The sequence below is a fragment of the Callionymus lyra genome, chromosome 10 (assembly GCF_982586985.1).
Source record: "Callionymus lyra chromosome 10, fCalLyr1.hap1.1, whole genome shotgun sequence".
Taxonomy (NCBI): Eukaryota; Metazoa; Chordata; class Actinopteri; order Syngnathiformes; family Callionymidae; genus Callionymus; species Callionymus lyra.
This window is the reverse complement of record NC_141827.1, coordinates 26,036,625-26,060,501: the sequence shown is the minus strand read 5'-3', so window position 1 is coordinate 26,060,501 and position 23,877 is coordinate 26,036,625. Positions and strand designations below refer to the sequence as shown.

The window sequence follows — 23,877 nt, the reverse complement described above, 5'->3', positions numbered from 1 at the left end:
GCTTTAAAGTATTAATATCAACTGTCCTGGTCGCATCGTCTGAGCGGCGGATGCAAGATGCAGTTTGCTATTTCTATCAGACTCTCAGCATGAAAACATTTCTCCCTACTGACAGTGGAATCAGAGTTCACTCAATGATGCTGCTTCCTGCTGAGCTCCACTGCCTCGACGCCGCTTCCTGTCTCACCGAAAACACTCCGACAATCCAAACAGAAAAAGCCAAAAACGCTGAAGTTTAGATCCACATTAATGTCTGATTCTGCTGTTAAAAGTTTCGTCTGATGACAGTTTATTTCTCGAAGACCACCAGCATGTCCGTACCCTCCAACCCTCCTGACCCCAAATGAAAAAAAAAGCAACACAAAGAGACCGTCCACCGGAATGGAAATGAGAATTTGATATTGTAAGTCGCAGACAGCATCTGTTTGCGTGAGATATGCTCGCGCGCTGGTATGCGCAAGCTATTCCTCCATTGATGGACTAGCTGTCGCTGGAAAGATTGACAAAAATTCTCTGATTCCCAGTAAATGGGCTGCAGTGGCGAGGGGCCAAGTCTGTAATGGAATCCTGCAGCGTTCAGCGGTCCCGACAGGAGCTCGTGTCCGTCCCAATCCCATGCCCTATCCCGACAGTAGCATTTTCCCATTACAACCGCTGGAAAAGCCTTCCACTCTGATACTGGGTGACGTTGTAGCACATTTTGGTCTGGGGAGAGTGATGCATGGTTGGCTGGGTTGAAGGTATGAAACCAGAAGTGTTTTTTTTTTTGGTTATTGGTCATGTTTAATTTAGAAGCACAGCAGGTACAGAAGGGTTCGGCGCTAGCGCTTCAAGCCAATGTGTACTTTTGTTGTTCACGCCTTACAGTGGTTCTGTTTGGACATGCTATGCCTTCAGATGTACAATATGTTTCTCACGTTTCTTTCCAAACATCCAGAGAGTAGTAAAGATCTTTACAAGCGAGTCTCTTTGTCTCCAATAATGTCCCAAAGCCAATAAAGCGTGATTTACGCGCTCGATCGCAACATTGCCAACTCGAAGTCTGTTTTGAATTCACTTCGTCGAACGTGTTTCCATTTCTTTGACTTCAAAATTCCCTTCAGCTCAAGTGTGAAACAATAATACAGGTAAAAAAATATATATATACATTTCGTTTTACAGTATATTTTCATAATAATGAGAATACCGATAAAAAAAAAGAAGTTTTGATTCAGGTTTTGAAGTTTAAGTTTTGTATCTTATGAAAATATTTTTCCTGTTTGAACTTCATAATAAATATGTTCAATGAAATGGAAAAATGTACATTAATATACCCTTCAAGATTATTTCTGTTATTCTTCTTTTAATTATAATAATAATAATAATAATAATTATTATTATTATTATTATTATTAATATTTTTATTATTATACTACTACGACTACTACTCCTACTAGTAATAATAATAATAATAAATATAAAGGAAAAAGTAAAGATAAGGAAATGGCAGCTTTTTTTAGAATTGTTTCAGTTCTAGACTGTGTATATATATATATATATATATATATATATATATATATATATATTAGCCCTTTTTTTCAAGTAGCATAAATTTTTTGTGGTCATTAAGATGGTGCAAGGTTCAGGAAATAAAAAATGTCAATCAAAGGGCCTCACTTCAGCACCTAAAATCTAACCTCCTGGCTACGTTTAGTAGCATTTAACAATGTAGTTACCACTGAAGATATATCAGCCAATACGATGCCTTATGCGTCATTTGATCGCTCTTTTTGAAAAGATAGTTATGTATTATTTACAGGAACAACCTTGTAGTCTGAAATATACAACGACTCATCCGAGCAAATATTCTTTTGCTAAATTCCCATTTTAGAAAATGAATTATCTTGTTTAATAATGTCGTAGAGTTGGAACCTTGTTTGTAATGTTGAACTGGTAGATTTTGTTTTATTACATTGTTGAATCAGAAAATGTAAATATTGAACATTTTTGATTGTTCAATAGATTCGGTTGTTGTACTGCATTATGGGTAGTGGAAGGAGTGAGTGGGATTAATCATAGACATTATGAAATAATGTAGCAGGCCGAGTTTGGTTATATGAAGGGTCAGATGTTGTCCACCGGCCATTGGTTTGGAAAATTATGTTGAAAATGGGGATTTTATCTCCTTCTTTTTGTGGATATATTGTGAAGTTTGCACAGTTTTTCCATCCATTCTGGCCTAAAAATGATCTGAAACTGGTCCATATCCTTGGCTCTAAGGTTTTGTGTGAAGGTGGTTTGATGTCTGAGACTCCATAGTTCCTCCCTCACAAGTAACATGACGGGACCACCTGCTGGGAGCCGCAGAAGAGCCGCGCTAGCTAACCCCGGCAGCGTGCGTGCCTTTGGTTTCACTCGCGAAGACAGCAGGGAACACAACAACAACCGAGAGCATTGGTTTCGTCGTGCCGAAGAGAGCAGGAGTCGCTGGACGTCCAAGCTCAAGCTTGGACGGAGCCGTTGATGAAGGAAGTTGACAAAGTTTTTCCTTTGGAACTTCGTCTCTGTTTTGCAGTTTTTATGAAAGTGTTTTGGAATGACAAGGATGTGTGTGTGTGCGGAGGGCCTTTGGGCTGTGTGAGTGGGCCGGGCCTCCTCACACACACACACACACACACACACACACATGTACACGGGATCAGAGGCAGAGCGGCTCTCACCCCTGCCTCTCTTTGATCTGTGTCCCCAGGCCTGCCTGCCCGCGCAGCACCGTACCACGCACACTGACACCATGCTCACCAGCGACTCCCCACAACTGTCTGAGCGAGATAAGCCAGGGGAGACTCCAAACTCTGCTGCTGCTCTTCCATTAGCTCGCGCTTCTTTTAAAAGACTGGGTGAATTATTTTTAAGAAGCAAGCCGCTGCCAAAAAAAAAGAAAAAAAAAAGGAGAGGGGTAAATGTACGGAACAATCTGGAGCCCTGGCTTCATTCCGCCTCCTTCCCCTGACTTCTAACAAGACATTCTGCACCTGAATACCAATGAGAGGGGGAGATTCATGTAGTCCCCCACATTATTAAAACTTGGGCATTAAGCCTCTCGCCGGGCACCGTGTCAGCTGGCAGCCTCCACTGACAACAAATCAAAGGGGATGAGCACATAGCCTGCATTCATCGCTCCGCCACTCGTGGAGCAAGAGGGGGAATACATACTGGTTAATTAGAACTCCCATTAAAACAGATACTGTTTCAATTTGGCAAGTATTTAAAAAAAAAAAACATGTAAGGAGCTTTTCGAAAGGACCTGCGGATGGCAGCTGCCAAGAAAACCCAGGGACTGTAAATCATATCCACTGGCGATACTGTTTCTGCACAGATTATTAGTGTTTGTTTTTTTTGCAACACTTCTGAACCGGGAGGAAAGATATTGGCGGCAGCACAGATGAGCACATACCAGCGTGGAAACAGCTGAGGTTATCTGTCATTGTGTTTTGCTGCACGCTTGTTGTAGTAGTCAGTGTTTTTGAGGAACTTCGACGTGGCTGAGACAAGGAAAGAATCAACAGCTGTAGCATCTGCAAGCTAAAATGATAAAAGATGATAGTATATGGAAGTCTGGACATTGTGTCCTTACAAATATTTTTTCTTCTGGATGTATAAATACATTGATTTGAAGAAACAAATAAAACAAATTTTTTGAATATTTATATTAAATACATTTATTTGTAAAAAACAGATTTATTAAATTTTATTTAATTGCTACAAGCAACTTTATATATTGATTTGTAGTTAAAAAAAACATTTTCAATTTTAGCTAACAACTAAAATGCATTGTTTTATTTTTCTGCTGCAAGCAAGTAAATACGATGATTTAAAGTTTTTATTTGAAGCAAATCCATTGAATTGAATCATTGACTTGACCTAGTTAATATTTTTTTATGTTTTTGAATTCAAATTTTGTTGAGGATTTGCAACAAAACCACTTTCTTTATAATAATCTTTTGACAAAACTGCGCCTTAACAGCTTCTCCTATTTAAAAAAAAAAGAGAAGTAATTTTAGTCTCTTGTCATTGATTTAAGGTAAAAAAAAAGAAGAATGAAAATTCATCGGACCAGTGTTGTCGACCTAGTTCATCGTATTATGTTTTTAAATCTAAACGTAGTCTTGTACTTGCCAACACATCATTTCAGAATCATTATTTGACAAAAAAATGTGCCTGAAAAGCTTCACTTATTTTAAAAAACTCATTTTAGTCCCTTGTCAGGATTTCGATGAGCTAATCGTTGACTCACGAAAAGACGCCACACCTTCTGCAAATAAATGTCCTTTTAACGTCGGAGATTACGGCGGAAACAACGGTCGCTCTCTGCCTCACCTGAGCGACGTGTTGCTCACTCCTTCCTTCCAACCATTTTCTTTTAAATCCAAAATATTTTTGGTGGAGGCTTTATGTATTTATAATCTATTTTTTCACCTACCAACCTTTTTTTTTTTTTTTCCCTCTCCTCCATTTGGCTTTTTGTCATCCCATGATGCCTTGCCAATGGTGCTTTGCTCACTCCCTCTCTTTCTCTCGCTCCCCACCTTCCTCTGCTGCTCTCTCCCCTGGAGAGGCAGCTCCTCTCTCTACGCCCAGATGAAAGGCTACGGCGGACAATAAAAATGCTATTTAAATGCAAGGGTGTTTGTGTGCGGGTGAGAGATATTTCCTGCTGAAAGTGAGCTGCTGCATCCTGATAAATAGTAAATATAAGGGAATATGATTTACATTTATCTTGCAGAGGCAGCCAATATGAATTTCAGTAAATCCTAGAAGATGGGGATTTAAGGAGAAAATGACTGAGACTGATTCACATGCGAGTGCGAGTCCCACGCAGCCTGAAAAATGCCTATAAGGTGAAGAGTTCTGCCGCCTTTATTAGAGAACAGGCGGGCGCGTCGATTCTATCTAAAGTAGCTATTACACTTTGTGTCGCGTCCTCATCAGATTTCCACTCGGGGGAACAAGGTGACTGTAAATGATAGCGGCAATGGTGTGGTGAGAGGGGTGGTGGTGGTGGTGGTGGTCGGGGGAGATGCTTCCTGACCTACCACCGGGGTCAGGGTGCAAGGGTTTCAGCGGTGGCCCGGGTGGAAAGAGGTCGCCTGGTTTGCTGTGAACCTGCCCTGCTAACCGGAGGTTAGCGATGTTGTCCGCCTGCATGTGGTTTCCGTTAGTATCAGATGCCGCTCTGACAGGTGCATCGCTGTGATTAATACTCCCTCTCGCCCTCCCACCTGATGTCCCCCATTGTCTCCCCCTTCACTTCCCATTTCATCCGGAAGCCCTGCTGCCTCCTCCTGCAAACTTTAGCTAACCCGGACTGTCTCTAACCTTTTTGTCGTCGGGGGAATATGCATGGATGGCACGCTTGGTTTACTCACCTCACCCCGGGAGGACGGGGGGGTTGGGGGGAGGGCAGTCGGTCCTCAGCTGCCCGGCATCTCTCCCCTCTCTGCCTCCAGCTGGGAGCTATTTCACTATTTATTTACATGTAATTATGGCTATGAGGTGCAGATATTAACACTGTCAAGAACAATTTGACCTGACATTTTTCACTAGACCTGGCCCCCTGCTGTTTTCTGCAAACAACCCCCCCCCCCTTCCTCTCCACCGCTCCTCTCCTCCACCGCCTTCTCTCTCTCTCTCTCTCTCTATCTCTTTCTCTCTCTTCTTTTCACACCAGCAATCCGCCTCGCTTTCCCTCCCGCACGCCGCAGAAACCACTCTCCTGGAATCAGAAAATCTGCCGTTTAATTTAGAAGAGGCGTCGGTGCGAGGTGCGTAAGGTTGGAGTCCCTGCGTGTGTCAGTGCACTTTAAAGGGGGGAGCTGGTGGTGGTGCTGGGGGGGTGCGGGGGGCTCTCTTGTTCCCGGTGGCTGAATCCATCCCACAGTTACTCAAGCATATCACTAGCAAAGAATAGAGGATTGCTCCCCACACGTTCTCCAATTGCAGCCCAATAGACGGCATATTAACCTTTGGTTAGCACAGGGCCAAGTTTATAGCTTATAGTGTTGGATATACAGAGGAGGGGGGGGACGGGGGGGCGGGGGGCTTCCTACTGCCTGAGCAGCTGTGCTGTCTTGAATGGCCAGGCATTAGTAGAAAAAGGCTTGTGCGGATTTAGCTTGATTAAGTTAGGAAAAGAAGAGCGATAAGGTTCTGGGCAACCTTTCAGAAATGGATTCACTTCCACTTGTTTTTCGGGAGGTTAGAGCCGAGGCAGCCAGTTCACATTAAAAAAAAAACATCTTCATAATGGATGTAAAATTAGTCCATGAAGTGTCGAGCCGGCGTCGAACCATTGTGCTAAGATTAGCATGTAACATCCAACTGAAGTGGTTAGAAAAGACAATAACCATGAAGAAAACTCTCATGTGTAAAATAGTAAATAAAGGAATCGTGAATGTATTTCCAAGAAATATTCCCATTTAAAACACTCACAACTTAAATGATTCTTTAGCGATCAACTCACTAGCTTATTTATTTTAAATCATTTCTGTTGGACATAGACACGGGTTTTAAGACAAATCAAGGTTAGCATTTACAAAATGATTCTTTAATTGTTAACCAAAGGAGTTGAGAAACACTTTTCTGGACTAAAATTACCATGAGATAATTTTTGGAGGAAAGATTTTTACTAAATAATTAAAAGATTTGTAGCTTATTAAAATGACCTTGTTAGCATGTATTTGTGAATTTATGGAAACAAATTACAATTAGAAAAAATAATTTGACAATAAAAGTTAATTATCAAGGATTCAATTATTAATGTTAAAAGATGAAATTCGCATATTGGTGCTAAAAATATAAACTACTAAAACATAATATTCCTGTTAGTGGAAATGACTTTTAATAATTTTAATAAAACTAATTCTTTTAATTTGACATTAAAGTCCATAATATGAGGATATTGATGTCAATTTGGTAGCAATGTCAATAAAAGACATCTACAGCAACTCATCGAAACATTTCATAATTAAACCAGTTTAAGAAGTTACTTTGAATTAAAAAAAACATTTTGGCAATTACAGGTCTAATAAATAAATGTATCTTTTCTCTACAGAGACAGAAATGTGAGAATTAAATGATTAACCTACTCGTATTTCACTGAAGAAGTTAGTCTAAAGGTGGGTCACGTGACCTTGTTTTCGAAGCATCTTGCTAACTGAGAAAGAAGTATCAGGTTTATGACAGAAAAATAAATGTGCAAACATAACAACAACGACCCTCTAAGTGCACAAATGATGGTTAAAGAGTGACTGAGCACGAGGCAGGGAGAAGACACAGTGGACGACTAACGTGTTGTGAGGAGTGACAGCTTGTTCCAGCGCCGGCTAATCATCCTCATCTGTGCCTCACTTGTCAATGCCCAGATTCTGTCAGTGCCAATCAGCCACTTAATTGAACACAATTAGCTCCCGCCCCATTCTTCAAAGACCCCGGTCTCCCCCTCGACCCCTTCCTCCCATTCCACCTCGCTGTTCCTCCCGCAGTGCCGGTGGAAGACACTTTTCACTTTTTATTAATGTGCCGCGGCCAATTAAAGACGTGGCACGCAGGCCGGGGCCCCGTCATCTGCTGCCTGCCACCGTCCCCGGCTGTGGGCCCCACACACCGCCTCTCGCCACCCCCCCTCCCTCCCTTTCGCCGTGACCAAAACGCTCTAATTCAATTTATGCAATCACTGTTATTTTTAAATAGTCATTTTGTCTGCTCAGATGAGGGGCCTCGCTGCCCGCTGGGCCGGCCCCTCTCATGTGAGGAGAGGGGGTTGGGCAGGGATTGACTGACTTTGGTGGAGAGTCGTTTTTATTTTTGGATTTACTCTGATCGTTTTGCAAATAATTAATTTAAAGCTAGCAATGTAGATGGAGGTCAAAAATGTGTTGAAATGAATGAATGAATTTAAATCTAAGTCTGTTTGGTTCATCCAGAAATAAATCATTACATTTGATTTATATACAGTATATATATATGGAATTAAAAAAGGTCACAATTCTAGATTTACCAATTTGATAAATATCACATATTGTTATTGTATATTTTTACGTAGATTACAATATATATATTAGGGGTTATTATTATTATTATTATTATTATTGAGGTTATATATGAGTTCCATGACCAAGAAACAAAAATCATCACTATTGTTTTTATTGAAATGTGCATAAAGCTTAAATAATTTATTTTTTGTTGGAGGTTAGCATGTTAAAAACTATAAGGATTATTTGACATTTTAAATGTTACTTGTTATTCTTATATCTATTAACTTTGTTTAAAAAATATATGTATTCATCCATCAACTTACAGGCTCACTATTTTATGTAATCATGTACATACGTTTTCGACATTAAGGATTCTAGTTTGTATATAAATCGTGTCCAGAGTGGTTCATTTTAATTTAATTAGTCATATGATTTAAGAAAATTATACATGGAAAGACATTTCTATTGTAAAGTAAGTGATCAATTTAACTACCAAGAAACAGAAAACTTTCAGTATTTATTTAAATGTTAAAAAAGCTTTAATAATGCGTGAACACAACCAAAAAAAACAAATACAACATTTAAATGCTTAACAACAATAAGGATTCTTTGACATTTTGAAATGTGTTTAATACACTTATTTCAATGCAAACACAGTTTTGTAATGAATTCAAGTAATCCTTCTAATCGAGGATATTTCCACATGTAGCGATTAGCAAACCAAGCTACAAAAGAAAGGGCTTCCTTTGACTTATCAGGAAAATTATTTCTATAATTCAAAATTTAAAATAGATTTATCTTCATGCAATCACAGACACAGGTTTGTTTGACGTGAGCAATTGTGGTTTTGAGCCGACAATGAGGAATCAACGTTTTAAAGGACACGTTGTTCCTGGACCGTAAATGACTAGAAGTTTCCAAAGTTAACTGCATAAAAAAAGGATATTCTCCGTCTGTAATCGGCCCCTCAGGATGCAGCCTTCAAATATTGATCTTAAATTCAGCGTCGACATCTTTCATCGGTCTCCGCCTGGGCCGCTATCAAACCGAAGATCTGCTAAGGTGCGAGATGGTTCCCTGCACTGTTCAGATAACTTACAGACATTTGGAGTGCTTATTTCCCCCCTGTCTGCCCCGCTGACCTCTGCCTAACTTAAAGGTACATCTCGGGGGCATTTCATTTGGGCAGAACGCGGAGCTATCGGTGACAGAGGAACTAATCCAGTCTTGCGCAGATTAAGAGTATTTGTTGAGCGGGGTGTGTTGGAGCTGGCGCCGGGGTACGCAATAGAAGGGGGTTCCTATCAGCTCTCCAGGCAGACTAGCCCTCAGGCCAGCGGAGTCCTACAGGAGTCTTTGTACTTTGTAAAGCCTCCACTTTCACTCTCAATCTCACTTTCTCCGCTCTCGCCCTCACTATCTAAAGGCTATCACATTTTCATTCTCCATTTCCTCCTTTCACCACACTGCAAATTATTATTGTCCACGAGCCTTGATGGAGATAATGTGACTGAAAATCCACCTTAAAAACCCACCAATAACTTGTAAAAAAAAATACACTTCGTCCGCCGTCTAACAAAGTTCTTTCCCTGTTGTTCCTCAAAGGAAAACAAAGAGCGACCCGTCAAACACGCAGACAAACAAAAAATATGGAGCTAAGACATTTGAAAGAACCTCTGTTTTTGTTTCAAGTACGCTATTTATTTATCTGAAAGGATGCACATTGTATCAATTTACAATTCCCCATTCACTTCGCCACAGGCTGCGGGGCTCAGAAGTTGTGAGAATTAATTACTTTTTTATTATTATTTATAAAGTAATCTATCTCAGAGTGGAAGCGGGTGAGGAGAAGTGGGGTGGTGGTGGTGGGGGGGTGAAGGGTGGGTGCAGGCAAAAAGGCCCTCGAGCATTGTCCTTTAAACTGGGTCCTGGCTCACATTATCTCTCGAACCAGCACTCACACAACGTCGAACAACAAACGAAACTCCGGGCTTGCAAGGAACGTCGTGTATGAGGGGAACGTGGGGGGAGGAGGGAGCAAGGAATGGAGGGAGTTTACTCTGGAAGGGCAAAGAGGGTGTAGAAAGAATAGACCATCATGGATTCCAAAATATATCACTGTTTTATTAGTGCTTTTACAGACGTAACAACACTTATTTGGCTAGCAAACTCAAAGCTAACTTCAGAGATTCAAATAGTACGTGTCATTTAAAAATGCTATCGAATACTTGTCTTGTACTTAGGTTCACAATTTAACGACTTAAACTTTAAATTATGGCTAATAAATCCACGTTGGGGGAAAAAAAAAAAAGTTCTCCAATTAAAGCTACTTCCGATTCTTATATAGCTTAAATCGTAAAATTGCTAAAATAGCAAAAACTGCATCAATTCCAACGATAAGGAGCCATTTTCTTTTGAAGAACTTTTATAGCCATGGATAATAATAATTGGAGCAATATTTGGCGGTTCTGACTCGGAGGGAAACGATGTAATCAAGCTTCAATTAACCAATGACTAAAATGGACTCGCGTCCTGCGGCGGTATCTCCAAGGATCCCGTTCTTTGCTGTCCGCCCGTCCTCTTGCTGCCGGAGCCACATGGTGGGAGGCTCGCATGTGTCTGCCATGAGACGGCAATGAATCTCCCTCTCATGGTTCATGTCGTCCACTGCGAGTGCAGATGTGTTTCCATGCTGATAGAATTAACATGTGGAAGTGACGCCTCGTTTCAGATGTTGTTTCCCCTTTTTTGATTGGCCTCGAAAAATGTGTTTGTATTTTACACAAGTTCTCTAAGTCAAGTCTTCCCTCTTGAAACTCTGTTCATGCTAGCAAACGTTAGTGCATCACCACCATGTATTCACCTCCCCGATGGGCTAATTGGTTTAGCAGCCAAGAGGCCAAAGGCCAGCGCAGCATAGCAGAACTTGACATGAACCTGGTGTTGAAAGAAAGGAGAGCTTCTCTGCTCAAAGAGGGAAGCATGTGTGGGTCAATTCGTCTTTACAACCCCCTCCATCACACTTTTTCACCTTATAAAGCAACTTGGCGTTACAAAAAAAAAAAGCCGAACTCTCAGGTTTTTGCTTCTCCATCCTTCCAACGAAGGGTAATCTCTTCCATTTTAACATATTTTTGAGAGCTTGCTCTGGTGAATGTCACATGCTATTACATTCATCCAGATTATTGAATTGGAAGGTTTTATGCTGTATGAATAATACACGCACTGTAATATTCCAGGCGATCCCCAACCTGCAGTATCAGCGGGCCTCTCCGTAAGGTTTGTGGAACCTACTTTGTGTGCGGATCTGAGGGGATCATTTACCAGTTCCAACTCTATTACTATTCATGAGATGGGTAGGCTAGGGGCAAGGGATTAGGGACTCCCTCGGTGCTTGTTGTGCTGTAGGCTCAGGCCTCAGGCTGAGGGACAGGGGCTGTCTGGCACGGATGGTGGGGTCTATTATCACCCTGGGACCCTTCGTCCCACAGAGGAGCGTTTACTGGCGGTGCCAGCTAATAGAAACAGACTCTCTTGTTCCCTTTCTGCTTTTTTTTTTAACCCCGTTGCCCTCCTGGTATCCTTCCTCCCCGAAGAAGTTTTCTCTTTATGCTTTTCTGAGTTGTTAATGGTATCTTCACCATGAACCATATTTGCAGGGGGAAAATAAGTTTCCTCTTCTCTGCTGTAGCTTTGATCCTCAATTATTCCTGACATCCTCCCTTCCTTCCCCAGGTGATGAGCATCCTGAGCAACCCCAGCGCCGTCCCATCCCAGCCCCAGCACGACTTTTCCATTTCCCCGCTACACAGCAGCCTCGACAGCTCCAACCCCATCTCTGCCAGCTGCAGCCAGCGCACCGACACCATCAAGAGCGTGGACAGTCTCGCGTCCTCGCAGTCCTACTGCCCGCCAACATACAGCGCCACCAGCTACAGCGTGGACCCCGTCACCGCCGGCTACCAGTACAGCCAGTACGGCCAGAGTAAGTACACATTTGACCCTTGACTTGAAAACTTTGAGGATTGCTTGAGGTTGTGTATCTTCTATATCCAGCTGGTCGATTGTGTCACTTTGCACAGAGGTAATTGTGTTGGACAAAGAAAATGTGATGCAAGAAACACTTTAGGTTTGAGTTGTTATTGCGTTAGATTTCGATTAGTTTTATTGTAGTAATGTTATTATCGTACTGACCCTCTTGACATGAACCTATAGAAATAGATTCTGCACAGTAAAGGTGAGTTTTTTTTGGTGTGAAATCTTTTTTCCCCCCTACATTGTGGTCCACTGACTGACTTGTCAGTCAATCATACCGTTGGGAAATGTAGGCGATTGGTTGAGTTACATTTAAGTAGGAACATCCTGGGTTGTCGCTTTCTAAACTATTTAACGTGAAGTTCGTTTAATCTCCTTTCAACATGTGCAAACCATTTCATTCAATATTCAGAGCGAAGATCTGATTCTTAGATTCGCCGATTGGAAGTGAAGTAGATGATTTCATTTCCAAGCGCCCATGTGTAGATGTTTTCCTTCCTAACATGATGATGCACCGCTGGACCTCCTGACCTTCTGCAGCATCTCTGATGCTAACGGACACGTGCTCTTGATAAAAGACCCCCACCGGCCTCAAAAAAAACCCACCAACAGAACCGTCCCCTCGGTGCTCTGCTCGGTCACACCCCTCTTCACTTGGATGGGAAAGTATAGAGGGCCACTTCAAAGAGTCGCACGCCCTCGGGGGCCACAGTGTCCTCTAGCCCACCTCTCTCTCTCTCCCTCGCTCGTCCCCATCACACACTCGCCCTCGGGGCAGGAAAGAGTTTTCTTTATTAGATTAGTATAATTGACTGATGCTGTCACAACCGTTCACAAGAGGCAAAATTAAGCACACTTCCCTTTCTGCTCGGGCATTCTTTGTTTTGGACCTGTAGATGTGAGCGTTTATATATCGATATATACAGACACTGTGTGTGTGTGTGTGCGGCAGGGAAGAAGTGACGGCAATGCGGATGTGAGCTGATGTGAGGTTAATTAAGAAGGTGATTGAGCACAGTGGATGGGTAATGAATGGAGGAGCGAGGAGTGAGCTGCTGTCTGAGCAGGAAAATGATCGGCCATGTGGAGTACGGAGGGCATGAAATCGCAGATGCCAGGAGTAATGATGACTGGCACGTCGAACACACACAGGGACCCGTCTGACTGACAGCGCCGAGACTCCACCAGGATGCACTTGTGCCAGCGCTGTGCCAACCTCCGACTAGGGAGGGGTTCTATCTATCAGTCTCTCCGCGGGAATTGTTTTAAACTGACTTCTGCCACAATTAGTTTCAGCCTCCATCAGCGGGATGGAAGGCTCGTGAATAGGAACTTGTGTCGAGAGATAACAGCCACCTGTCTCGCTAGTAAACACTGTTCTCTTCTTCCCCCGTTTCAGCTGCTGTCGACTACCTGGCCAAGAATGTGAGCTTGTCCACCCAGAGGAGGATGAAACTGGGAGACCACTCCGCCGTGCTCGGACTTCTGCAGGTGGAGACGGGACAGGCCTACTAGAGTCTTCTACTGAGATCCCGATTGTCTACGCTTCGTCGAGGCTCGTCGACTTTGCCGCCGCAAAAAATCCATTGTATCAAGTGACAATTCTCACCTGGGATAAAGGACAAAACTCCCCCGACAGCTCTTTATACTTTGCAAAGATGGCCACAAGGGACCTCAAGTGTTGGAGCGGGAATCCCTCCTGACGTGGCTTCATTCCAGGACGTGTCCAGTTCTGCCGAAAAACACTGACTTAGTCGACGAAACAGATATGATTTCACTGACTCTTCCTGTCCTTCCTTTTTGATATCGTTACCTTACTGTTCTTATTGTCGATGTGATTTATTTTATGATTTCGTGCGTAGATATTTTCCCTCCGTTTGAAAACGTGTAAAGACACAGATTCCGGGAGCCTGTTGTGTGATTGTGCGTGTCCCGCGGTCACACCGAGAGGATGATTGTTTTCCAAGCTGCTGTTCCTCTGACTGTTCCCTCGGCTCCCGTGTTGGCGAGTGATTTGACCTTCTCACTTTTGTAGTTATCATGACATTCCTAAACCGCTCGCTGGGAAGTCCGGCTGGAGGGAATAGAAGCAGTGGCTTCGGCGGCCCGTCGCTTTCCTAACCTCTATCCTACCTTAGCTGGGGTCCGTCGGGAGGCTGTACTGTTTGTAAAAGCAGGGTCGGGGAAATTAATGTGTTTTGTTTGGAAATATGGAGGAATATACTTACTCTGAAATCCCATCTGTCTGGAAATGCAATGTTCATTAACCAGCAGATGAAATCAAGGAAATATTAAGTCAAAGCTAATCCACAATGACCCAGAATTAGCATTTGACGAATGCACCTTCTGTCGGTGTCGAAGACCATTCCTTAGAAACATTCCAAACTCTTTATAAACATTCCAATGCGTTTCCTTGTAAGATTAAGAAGTGCACAATTTGTGCCGTTCAAATGCACTTTGAAAAAAAAGAAAAAAAAGATATAATCCGGTCAGTTGTGAAAAGACCCAAGTAACATTCGACCTCCCTCTCTGGAGTTAACCAGGGTCAAGTTTAATCCCCTGCTTTGACGTCCGTCCTGAAATGCAGAGGAAAAAAGAAAAAGAACAGTGGATAGAGCACATTGTTGACTCCTGACATGATCCAGGACCAGCTGTTGCCGGGATATCTGCGATTTTCTTCCCACTGGCATCAGAGTTCTGGTGTCAACAGAAGTGTTATCCTCAGACTGGATCCGGTTTCGTTGGCCTTTCAAATCTGTACAGTAGCAGGAGGAGAATGTGTATTATTTGTTTATAAAGAGTATGTTTTATACTAAAACAAAACTATGTTGGCTGGACGGTGCTTTCAGGGATCAGTCGATGTAAAGAAATGATCCTTAACAGGCTGTTTTTTTGTTTTTTTTAATGATTTTTGTTGATATTTAATTGATTCACCTGTTCTTGACCAAACGTTGTGTTACTGGTTTTGGGCCCAGATACGAGTGGAGAAACCTTTGTATAAATTAGCTTTTGAATTTGTGCAAAACCGAGCTCAGTGAGACGGACAAACTCCCCCGGACGGACCACAGGAGCTCGATCTATTAGCGGCTGGTGAAGCCACCTTCATGAGTGTTTTCGGAAATATTTGCAGTTTGGACTGCGGACCTTTTACATGCCTTTCAACGCGGGGGACGACTCAGAACGACTGAAGACCCGCCTCTTCGTCTGAAGAACCCATTTGTGGACCAACACCACTGAAAAGAAAAAAAAAAACTCTTTCTCAAAAAAATTGCTGCGGCCAAGCTCTCGCTTTGACTCACTCGTGTATATTTTAAAAATAAAATTTTAGAATTGTCTTTAGTGTATCAAACCCATTTCTAACACTTGCATCAATAAACATTTGGATATTTAAAGCATACGACTTCTTGTCCCCCCCCCCCCACACTTCCCTGTCTGTTTGACCCCTAAACTGTTTAGTTGCTTTTCTGACATCTGTGCTTTGCTTTCCGCCTATTTCCGTTCCGCATGTGTGTATATTATCATGGTATAATTTATTCTGCTGTATGAAGTATTAGAGTAGTGGGAAACTTGTATTGGTAATTACTACCTTCAGCCTGTTGGTGTGTTTACTGTAACACTGGCGTAACTGTTATCAATTAAAGATCCAAAACTTATTGATGCTGACACATCGTCTTTTTTATTTCTTGTCGTCACAGACGCACCGTTTTTTTTCTTTTGGACATTTATATGATAATTTAAATACATAAGAAGATCACAGAGGAAGATAACATTAAGTTGAGTTCCTCCAAGTGTTTTTGAGAAGTCGAAAACTCCTTTAACTATTCCAAACTGCTGTGGCTCTTCTCTGAGTACCTGACCAATAACCAGGCTTCTCCGTCTCAGGGTCCAGATGGGAACAATCCTACCGTCAGTTATCTTGAAACATGTTTGAGTCTTTAAATCCAAATAATTGTGTTTGTCACATATAAAGATAAGTGAACAAATAAATGTAAACAGACATTTTAAAGTGAGAGGACTTGATATTAAGAAAGAACATTTTGACTTTGATGAGCTCATGTAAATAATTATTTTCTGGTACATTCAAGATTAAAGGGCAATTAATGTGAAAACTCTCCTGACTGACTCACATGTTTCAAATGTTGAAGTCTCCAAGATGCAGTAAGTCTCTCATCATGAACATGTTTTGAACTTATTACTTTATTAAGAAGTTGCTCTGAAATCTGGGCGAACGAGAGGTTACGAGAGTAGAGTCCATTTTGACGTAATAATGGCTTCACTCCACCACTAGACAGCTGTAATCACGCTCCGCTTTGCTTATACAACGAGTCCCTTGGAGGTAGAGACTTCCTGGATTGATGAGGCCCAGTGACAAACCTCTGTGTTTGACCGAGTTAAAATTATGAATTAATTCATCCTCTCTTAATTGGCTTTAAAATAAAAAAAAGAATAAATCAAAAATAAATCAGAAATGATGGATAGAAGAGTAAGTTGGGATGATTCATTTAAAGTTCTACAGTTACAGGAAATCTAAGTCCATATATTTTCATGTTGGCGATTATGGATCTTGTTTTAAGGTTAGAGTCGGATATGAACGAATGAAAAGTCTCAATACAAAGAGACGGTCATGACGAAAAAAAAACACTGTTTGTTTAAAATGACATTAGTTTGAGTGACATCACTAGACATCACTCTAGACAGACACACACACACACCAAGACTCCGGCCACAGCTGTAGAAAGTCATTCATCCTGACGGCTCTCACTGATCCCGGGAATGCCGCCTGGAATGGTGCGAGAGACTCACCAGTGTTTTCATCAAAACTCCTCGACTGCTGTTTTATTTATTTTTTCCTCTCCTCGTCAACACAGTTGGGCTCCTGCTGTCGTCGCCCTCGTCCAACACGCCTCAGGTATGTTCACGCAGGACCTGCTGATTCGAAGACGCGCCGAACACGTCGCCACCAACTTTCTCCACATAATCTCATGTAAATGAACGTCGGCTGCCAAGTGGGTGATTTATTTGTGTGCACGGAGACAGGACTGCGATTTGCAATTAAATGAAACGTGCTAAAGGCATCACTAATCACTAGTAATAGCATCATTAGCATCAACATCTCCAGCAGGAGAGGATGAGAAATAGAGTAACGTTGAGATTTAGAAGATTTACGGAGAAGCACGACCACACTTTATCTTGTTATTTGTAAAGAGATGAAAATACCCTTTAGTTCTTAGTTAATCTGTTTTACTTGTGTCAAAATAACTTTCCATTTTCAGGAAGTTTAAAATCGAAATATCAACAAATTGTTAGTTTTGTTATATTAAAAACAGGACCAAAAATAAAATATGAACAATTCAAATTAAATATATATATGGTTGGCGTTAAAGGGTGGAAAAGGTAACGGAGTAAATAAGAGCAATATATCATATGCAATTGTGTTGGATCTGCTTCAGACCTTGGCTCCAACAAGGATTTAAGTGATGCCATAGTTTTATTTGGAGGTGCCTTTCTAGACACTCAAGGTCACGGTAAAAATGTATTTAAAACATTAAAACATCATTAAAATATCAAAAATGGAAGAAGTAATGGAAGAAGGAAAGATGGTAGAAAAGGTGGACAAAATCCAATCAGGTGCAATAGGCATTTTTAAACAGATTTTAAGTGTTTAAATTGTTAAAGGATTTGTTTTTTTCTTTCTTAGCTTGGTTGGTAAAAATTGAATTCTATAAATTTTTTGGAAAATATCATTTATAATAAATAAAGTGCTTCTTTTTAGTGCTACACCACAATAATGCATGTCCTGTCTTGGTTCTTGTCTTGTGAATTTCCGGTTTTATTTTGAAAAGGAACTTCCGTCTCGTTTCAGTTGCCTTCTTCCTGTGTCACCTGCCTGATCCCTTATGGTTCCACCTGTGTCTCCTCATGTGTGTTTTCGTCTTCCTCAACCTCGTTGCCGGAGTTCTTCGTTCGTCCCTTGTTCACATGTAAGTATTGTCAATGTTTTTGTTCTGTGTACAATTTCCTCTGATAAAGATGAAGATTAATATTGTAGTTTTTTATAGTCTGTTTAATTGAATTTCATTTGTATTTTTTTACTTGGAACAAATAGATATGTTTCTTAGCCTCTGCACTTTATCTCCTTGAGTGTTTGTGTTAAATATTTTCTTAGAATCTTTCCACATTCCGAGTAGTTATTATTGTCCTCCTTTAGGGGTGTTTTTGTTCTCGATTACTTATTGATCACGTATCTCATTGATATTTCAATGAGTTGCTTTGAATTAATTCTGTCTGAAGAGAATAAAGAGAAAATAAAGCAACTGACTCATCTTTTACCCCGTCTGTCCTCAGGACATGTAAGCATTTTCCATTTATATTTCAAAATGATCCCTTTAAAAATGTATATCAATTGGACAATTACTTTAAGAAAATTATTTTAAAACAACCTGGTTATAAAATGTTATTCATTATTGATGGGATCATCCAGACGAGGAATGCTTCCTCTCCCTTTTCTCCATCCCTCTTTCACAGAATCCCCCATCCACCTTACCAAACAGTCACAGCAGGAGGCCGTTGACATTGAGTCTTGTTCTATTCGAGGTTTCTGCCGCATTCACTCATTGTTGATTCACTGGAACTTTTTATTTTCTCCCATATGGTCTTAAAATTCATTTGAAATTTATTTGAACCCTCGTGTTAAGGTCAAGGTGACCCAAAGTCCCGAAAACAAATGTGTTTGTAGTATCCCTTGTGTTGTCTCTGGGTCAAGGTGACCCAAAGTCCCGAAAACAAATGTGTTTGTAGTATCCCTTGTGTTGTCTCTGGGTCAAGGTGAACGACCTCCACCACTTATTTATGGAAACCAGGGAGGTTGTTTGTTTTCGGAACTTCGGTTAAACTTGACCCTGAGATAACAGAAGAGTAAAAACATACATTCTGATGTATGATAGTCAACAGTCCAGGTTGCTGGAGAAAATGTGTCGACTGTTAAAGGGATTTCAAGTTCACCTTCAGCACGTCCAAAGACATCCTGGCCTTGGTTACTCTTCTTGCAAGAAGAATCATTCTAATAGAATGGAAGTCAGTCCCTGTGTCCCCGCTTACCTTTTTCACGGGGTGAGAGATGTTCCATACTTTTTGAAACTGGAAAAAATGAGACACTCTTCAAAGAAGTTTGAAAAAGTATGGAACCCTTTCTTCTACTTGCTGGAAGATATAAACTTCACACTCACATTGGACTAGTTTGACTGACAAATACAAATGAAAGTGAACACATTTCTTGAGTTTTGATTATGTACTGGTGTTATTTTTTCTCCCATGTTGTTTAAACTGTGTATTATATTGTTTACTTTAATCTCTGTGGTTGTTTACTGTATTGTTTACAATGCACATTGTACCTTTTATTGACACACTTCTTTATTGTTGTCAACTATTTAAAGATATGTTAATAGATATGTTTTATTTAATTTTGTTTATTTATTTGTCCTCGAGGAACAAACTTTTACAACATGTACATTTCTGTTTGAATTTTAATGTTTTGACCTATAAAACTGAACATAAAAAGGGGAAAAAGCATGCATTAAGATGTTCATACGACTTTTTTAATCACTTTTCTTTGACAATTTCAAATGGACTGATCTCATAGCTCAACAATAGTTATTGTTTTCGAATTTGTTTCTTCAAAAATCAAAATAAACAATAATCAACTATTGCCAATATTCTGTTAGTCTAAAAGTTGTCAATAACTATCCAAGACTCTGACTAAGAAGCCTTTCTCCGGGTCGCTGCAGAATCTTTTACTCGACATTGTTTGCTGGCTCTTCGCCTGCTCGTGTCAACCCTCATAAATTCCTCCAAAAGTTTGTGTTCTGGTTGTCCAGATTAGACCTTGGCGTGTGCTATGGTTGTCCCCTCCGCTCCGACTCGTCTCCTGAGGTGCCGGCCCGGGAGTTTTGTCTCCTCGCGGCCCCGCTGTCACTCAGGCCGGACGAGGTGGCGGCTCAGGCGCTGGTGTGTGGGAGAGCTTTGTGACACTTCCCTCATCTCCGGCTTTGATCCCCTAATTGATTGACTACAGGAGCAGGGGGATAAACAGAGCCCACAAGAGCCGATTCCACTTGCCTTTCTGGAGAGGTTTAGATAAAGTGCACTGCTCTCCGATTCCTCCTCCTCCTCCTCTCTCGTCTCTATATGGACATAGGACCATTGAAGGTGCCTCGGCGCCACGGTAGCTTAGCTCCGGGCGCTGTCCTCAGGCCCGGGTGCTTGCGTACTGCCCCTGTGCCTAAATGCCTGTCGGTAATGGGTTTGTTTAGATCACAGGGATGGAAATGAAAACTCCTGAGCCTCGGCGTCGAGACCAGGAGGTGCCTATCGCTCAGGAGTCAGTGGTGGAGAGCCTCGGAGCGGTCATACTCCCTCTCGGAATGATGCGTGGAATACAGTGATTTAGATCTCATTTAGAGCCGGGGCGTCCAGACCTGGCCGGGGCGCGATATAAGAACCTGCCGTTGAGGAGCATGGAGAGCCGTGAAGAAGAAGGTAGAGCACTAACACTCGCTGAGGATTCCAGCGCTAGAGTCGAGAATATATTCATAAACTGACGGTCATTTTTCCTTTATGGAAATTGGAATATGACCTGTCAATCACATATATTAGAAAAGTACCTCTGCCAAGGAGGCGACATCTATGTTTCTGTGTGTTAAGCAAAATAACTTAATAAATTCAAGATGTCAGTCATTATGACAAACCAGAGAACACTGTGATGGATCAGCACCTTCAGTATATATTATTATCCTGTTTGATTTAAATTATTAGTGTTATTATTGGTTTCTGTGTCGTTATTTTTTGTTGCACTTTTGACAAGTGTACTGTATGTCTTTGTATAATAGTAAGTAGTAAGTAAATAAAGGTTATTTGTAAAGCAGATCAGAATTCTCGCTGAGTTTTGTATTAACTGCAGGCGAGACATCTCCTTCTTGTTTAGACACGAAAATAAGTATGTGGTGTCAGTACAGAATAAAAGAATGAAACAAGATAACACACAAAATAAGAAATAGAAAAACACAACCAATCCAGCCATTCTGCCTATTTGTGTTGTGTTTTCATTACCATCTGGGTCCAAGAGTGTATAGAGGGATTTCTCTCTCTCTCTGTGTAGAGAGATAGAGTTGCAGCTGATAATGTATTTCATCTTGGTCTCTACTATGTGTTGTGTGTTGTTTAAATGCTCCTGTCATTGATGGTAAACATATTTTCAGATACTCAAAATTATATTGGTAAAGTTAATGTAGAGCAATCATTTAATGTGGATAGAAGATGTTAATAGAACGAGAAGTTTCACTAGTTGTTTGGTTCCTCTAGGTCTGCACACGTTCGGACAAATCCAGTCGATTTGCCATGTGGTGAAGTCAGGAGCCTAGACTTTGAGGACTGATGTTGGATCAGTTGTGTCGCAGATGTATGGCACCAGGAAAAAGGAGAAGAGGACGTGTATGTGTGTGACTAGAGGATGATAGTCTGGTGTGGAGGAGGTTAACTTGTTGGACCAGAGAAAACTAGTTGTATCTAGGTGTGTGTTTGTGTTTGTGTGTCGGTCTGTCGTCTCTTTTGGACTCAAATAGGTCACCATAGTCACCTGCCCTCTTGCCCTAACTAGCTGGGACATTGTTGACCCCATTCAATTAAATTTATGATTGACTTTCAAGTATGAACAGCAAAAAAAATGTGTTGAGATTTAAGTAATTTCTTATTAAATCATCTTAAATTTTAATTGTGATTAAAGAGGATCATTTAGATAATGCAATTTAATTTTGTCATAAAAGTCTATCCAAAGTCATTTAAAGAAATCACAGAATAATATATATATATACAGAATATATATTCTTTAATGCTGTTTTAAGAAGATTTATTTTCTTTTACCAATAACTTGATTTTTGTTGATCTTTTTTGTTTCTATTAGATAATAAAGTACATTAAAGAAAGGTTGTATGCATATATAAATATATATATTACAATGATATTTTGTAGTTGAATAAAAACGCATGTATCTTTTATATCGGCATCAAATGCTGTTTACATTATTTTGATAGTCTTATATGATGGATTTTATTAATAAAGTGATAAAGATTCTGTGTTATATCCACCAAATATGATACAAAAGTATCGTGTTGAGAACTTTCCCAAGCATCTAAACCAGCCCCATTTTAAAGAAAACATGTTTGTGTTAACTTTAGAGTGATTTTGCGGGATATGATAATTCTATTCTAATTTTGTAAATCTGTCTGGAGACAGAGAGTTGGGATCCGTGTGCAGGTATGCTAAGAAATGATTAAGAGATGCTCCGGGGGTCTTGGTTTTATTCTTCGAGATTATGTGTCACAGGGAGTAAAAAAGCTCCCAGCTGTCGCCATGAAAGCACTTACAGTATAATAATCCCCCAAATCCTGTAATTATGCCGGCGTATGCCATGTACCTGAGCCTCGGCTTTGTGCTCGTCACCTCCAGGATCACACTGACACATCCGCATACGTCTGTGTTCTTGCATAGAGAGGACATTTTCTCCCAACATTTGAGCCAGCTCACCCTCGCAGGTATTACACGTGGATGGAGTCTGTCGTGTATAAGTAAGCAGCTCAAATCAAGTATTGTACTGGCTTAATGTCAGCCGAGTTACAGAACCCTATAGTGCATTTAATCATCTATACTTTGCAAAACGGCCGGTGAGAATATAAAACACACACTCGGTGAATGTAAGAAATGGGAGATAAAAAATCTGTGTGAAGCCGATTTTTTCAAATCTGAGGCTCTTCGACTAATTAATATTAATCATGGAAGCGAGTGCAGCGGCTCTAAGTGAAGAACACGCCGGGTGCATCCAGTCAGGAGATTCATATATAAGCCCTTTCTCCGGAGAAGTGGGCTGTAAACAAGCGTGACCGCGGGGCATAGACCGCCATACACACAGACAATTTTTCTAGATAATAGCCTATCACGCAGGATACAATTTAAATTAAAAAATGCAATTTTCACCTTGAAATGAACAAATGATTACAATTTCTATACAAATTAAGGCATCCAGGCTGCGCCTCAGTTCTGTGCGGCGGCCATGAAACCTGACATAATGACCGTGAAATACATTTTCAAATATTTGTATTTTGTCCATCGCTTTAAACACTCTGCCTCCTGTTAGTTTGTGATCTCACCTTCTGGGGGGAAATAAAAAAAGAGGGAGTGAATATCATCAGAGATGAAAAGCTCTTCAACAGGAGAGATAAAAAAATAAAAAAAACAACCTCCCATACACGGAGGAGAATACGGCCGGCTCAGCACTGAAGCCCCCGCAGCTATCTCTAAAAGCCAAATTATGGTTTCTTATCGAAAGAATCATATCTACTGGTTATCTTCTCCTGAGATAGGCAGCCTCTCTCTTCCGCCTCATCGCCAGAAATGCTCTTTATTTGTGATCAGAGACAGCCTTTTTTGAATAAGAAAGATGTTTGCGTCGGAGCGCCGGCGTCTCGGTGCATTCTCGACCCGTCAGATTCTTCTGAGAGGAGGCAGAACACCTTATTTGGGCTGACGCTCGGTCGGTCTCAGGGAGAAGAGGGATGAAAGTGTAGCCCATGGGAAGTCTGAGACAACTTCCTATCATGTCGAGGGGGGGATTCATACCCAGATGAGGTGTCGAATCAACTTTGAACGCGGCACTTAATGTTTAAAACACACGTTTGCCGCTGCCAAATACTTTGAGGTACGATTTCTCCTCCCAAGGTAAACAACCATAGGTTTAGTTGCATCTTAACTTCCACTTATGATTCAGAGAATGTGTTGAAAC

General features: G+C 41.1%; 1 protein-coding gene across 3 annotated transcripts in view; it reads left to right on the top strand.

The window, feature by feature from the left end:
* Positions 1-15,710, top strand: part of pax7a (paired box 7a) — a 52,346-nt gene extending 36,636 nt beyond the window's left edge. For all 3 annotated transcript variants that reach the window (XM_087800971.1, XM_087800972.1, XM_087800970.1), the window contains 2 exons: positions 11,748-11,997; positions 13,447-15,710. In XM_087800971.1, the coding sequence (XP_087657097.1) occupies positions 11,748-11,997; positions 13,447-13,562 (366 nt within the window). In that variant the 3' untranslated portion in view covers positions 13,563-15,710. The remainder of the gene's footprint in view (positions 1-11,747; positions 11,998-13,446) is intronic.
* Positions 15,711-23,877: the final 8,167 nt, after the last annotated feature.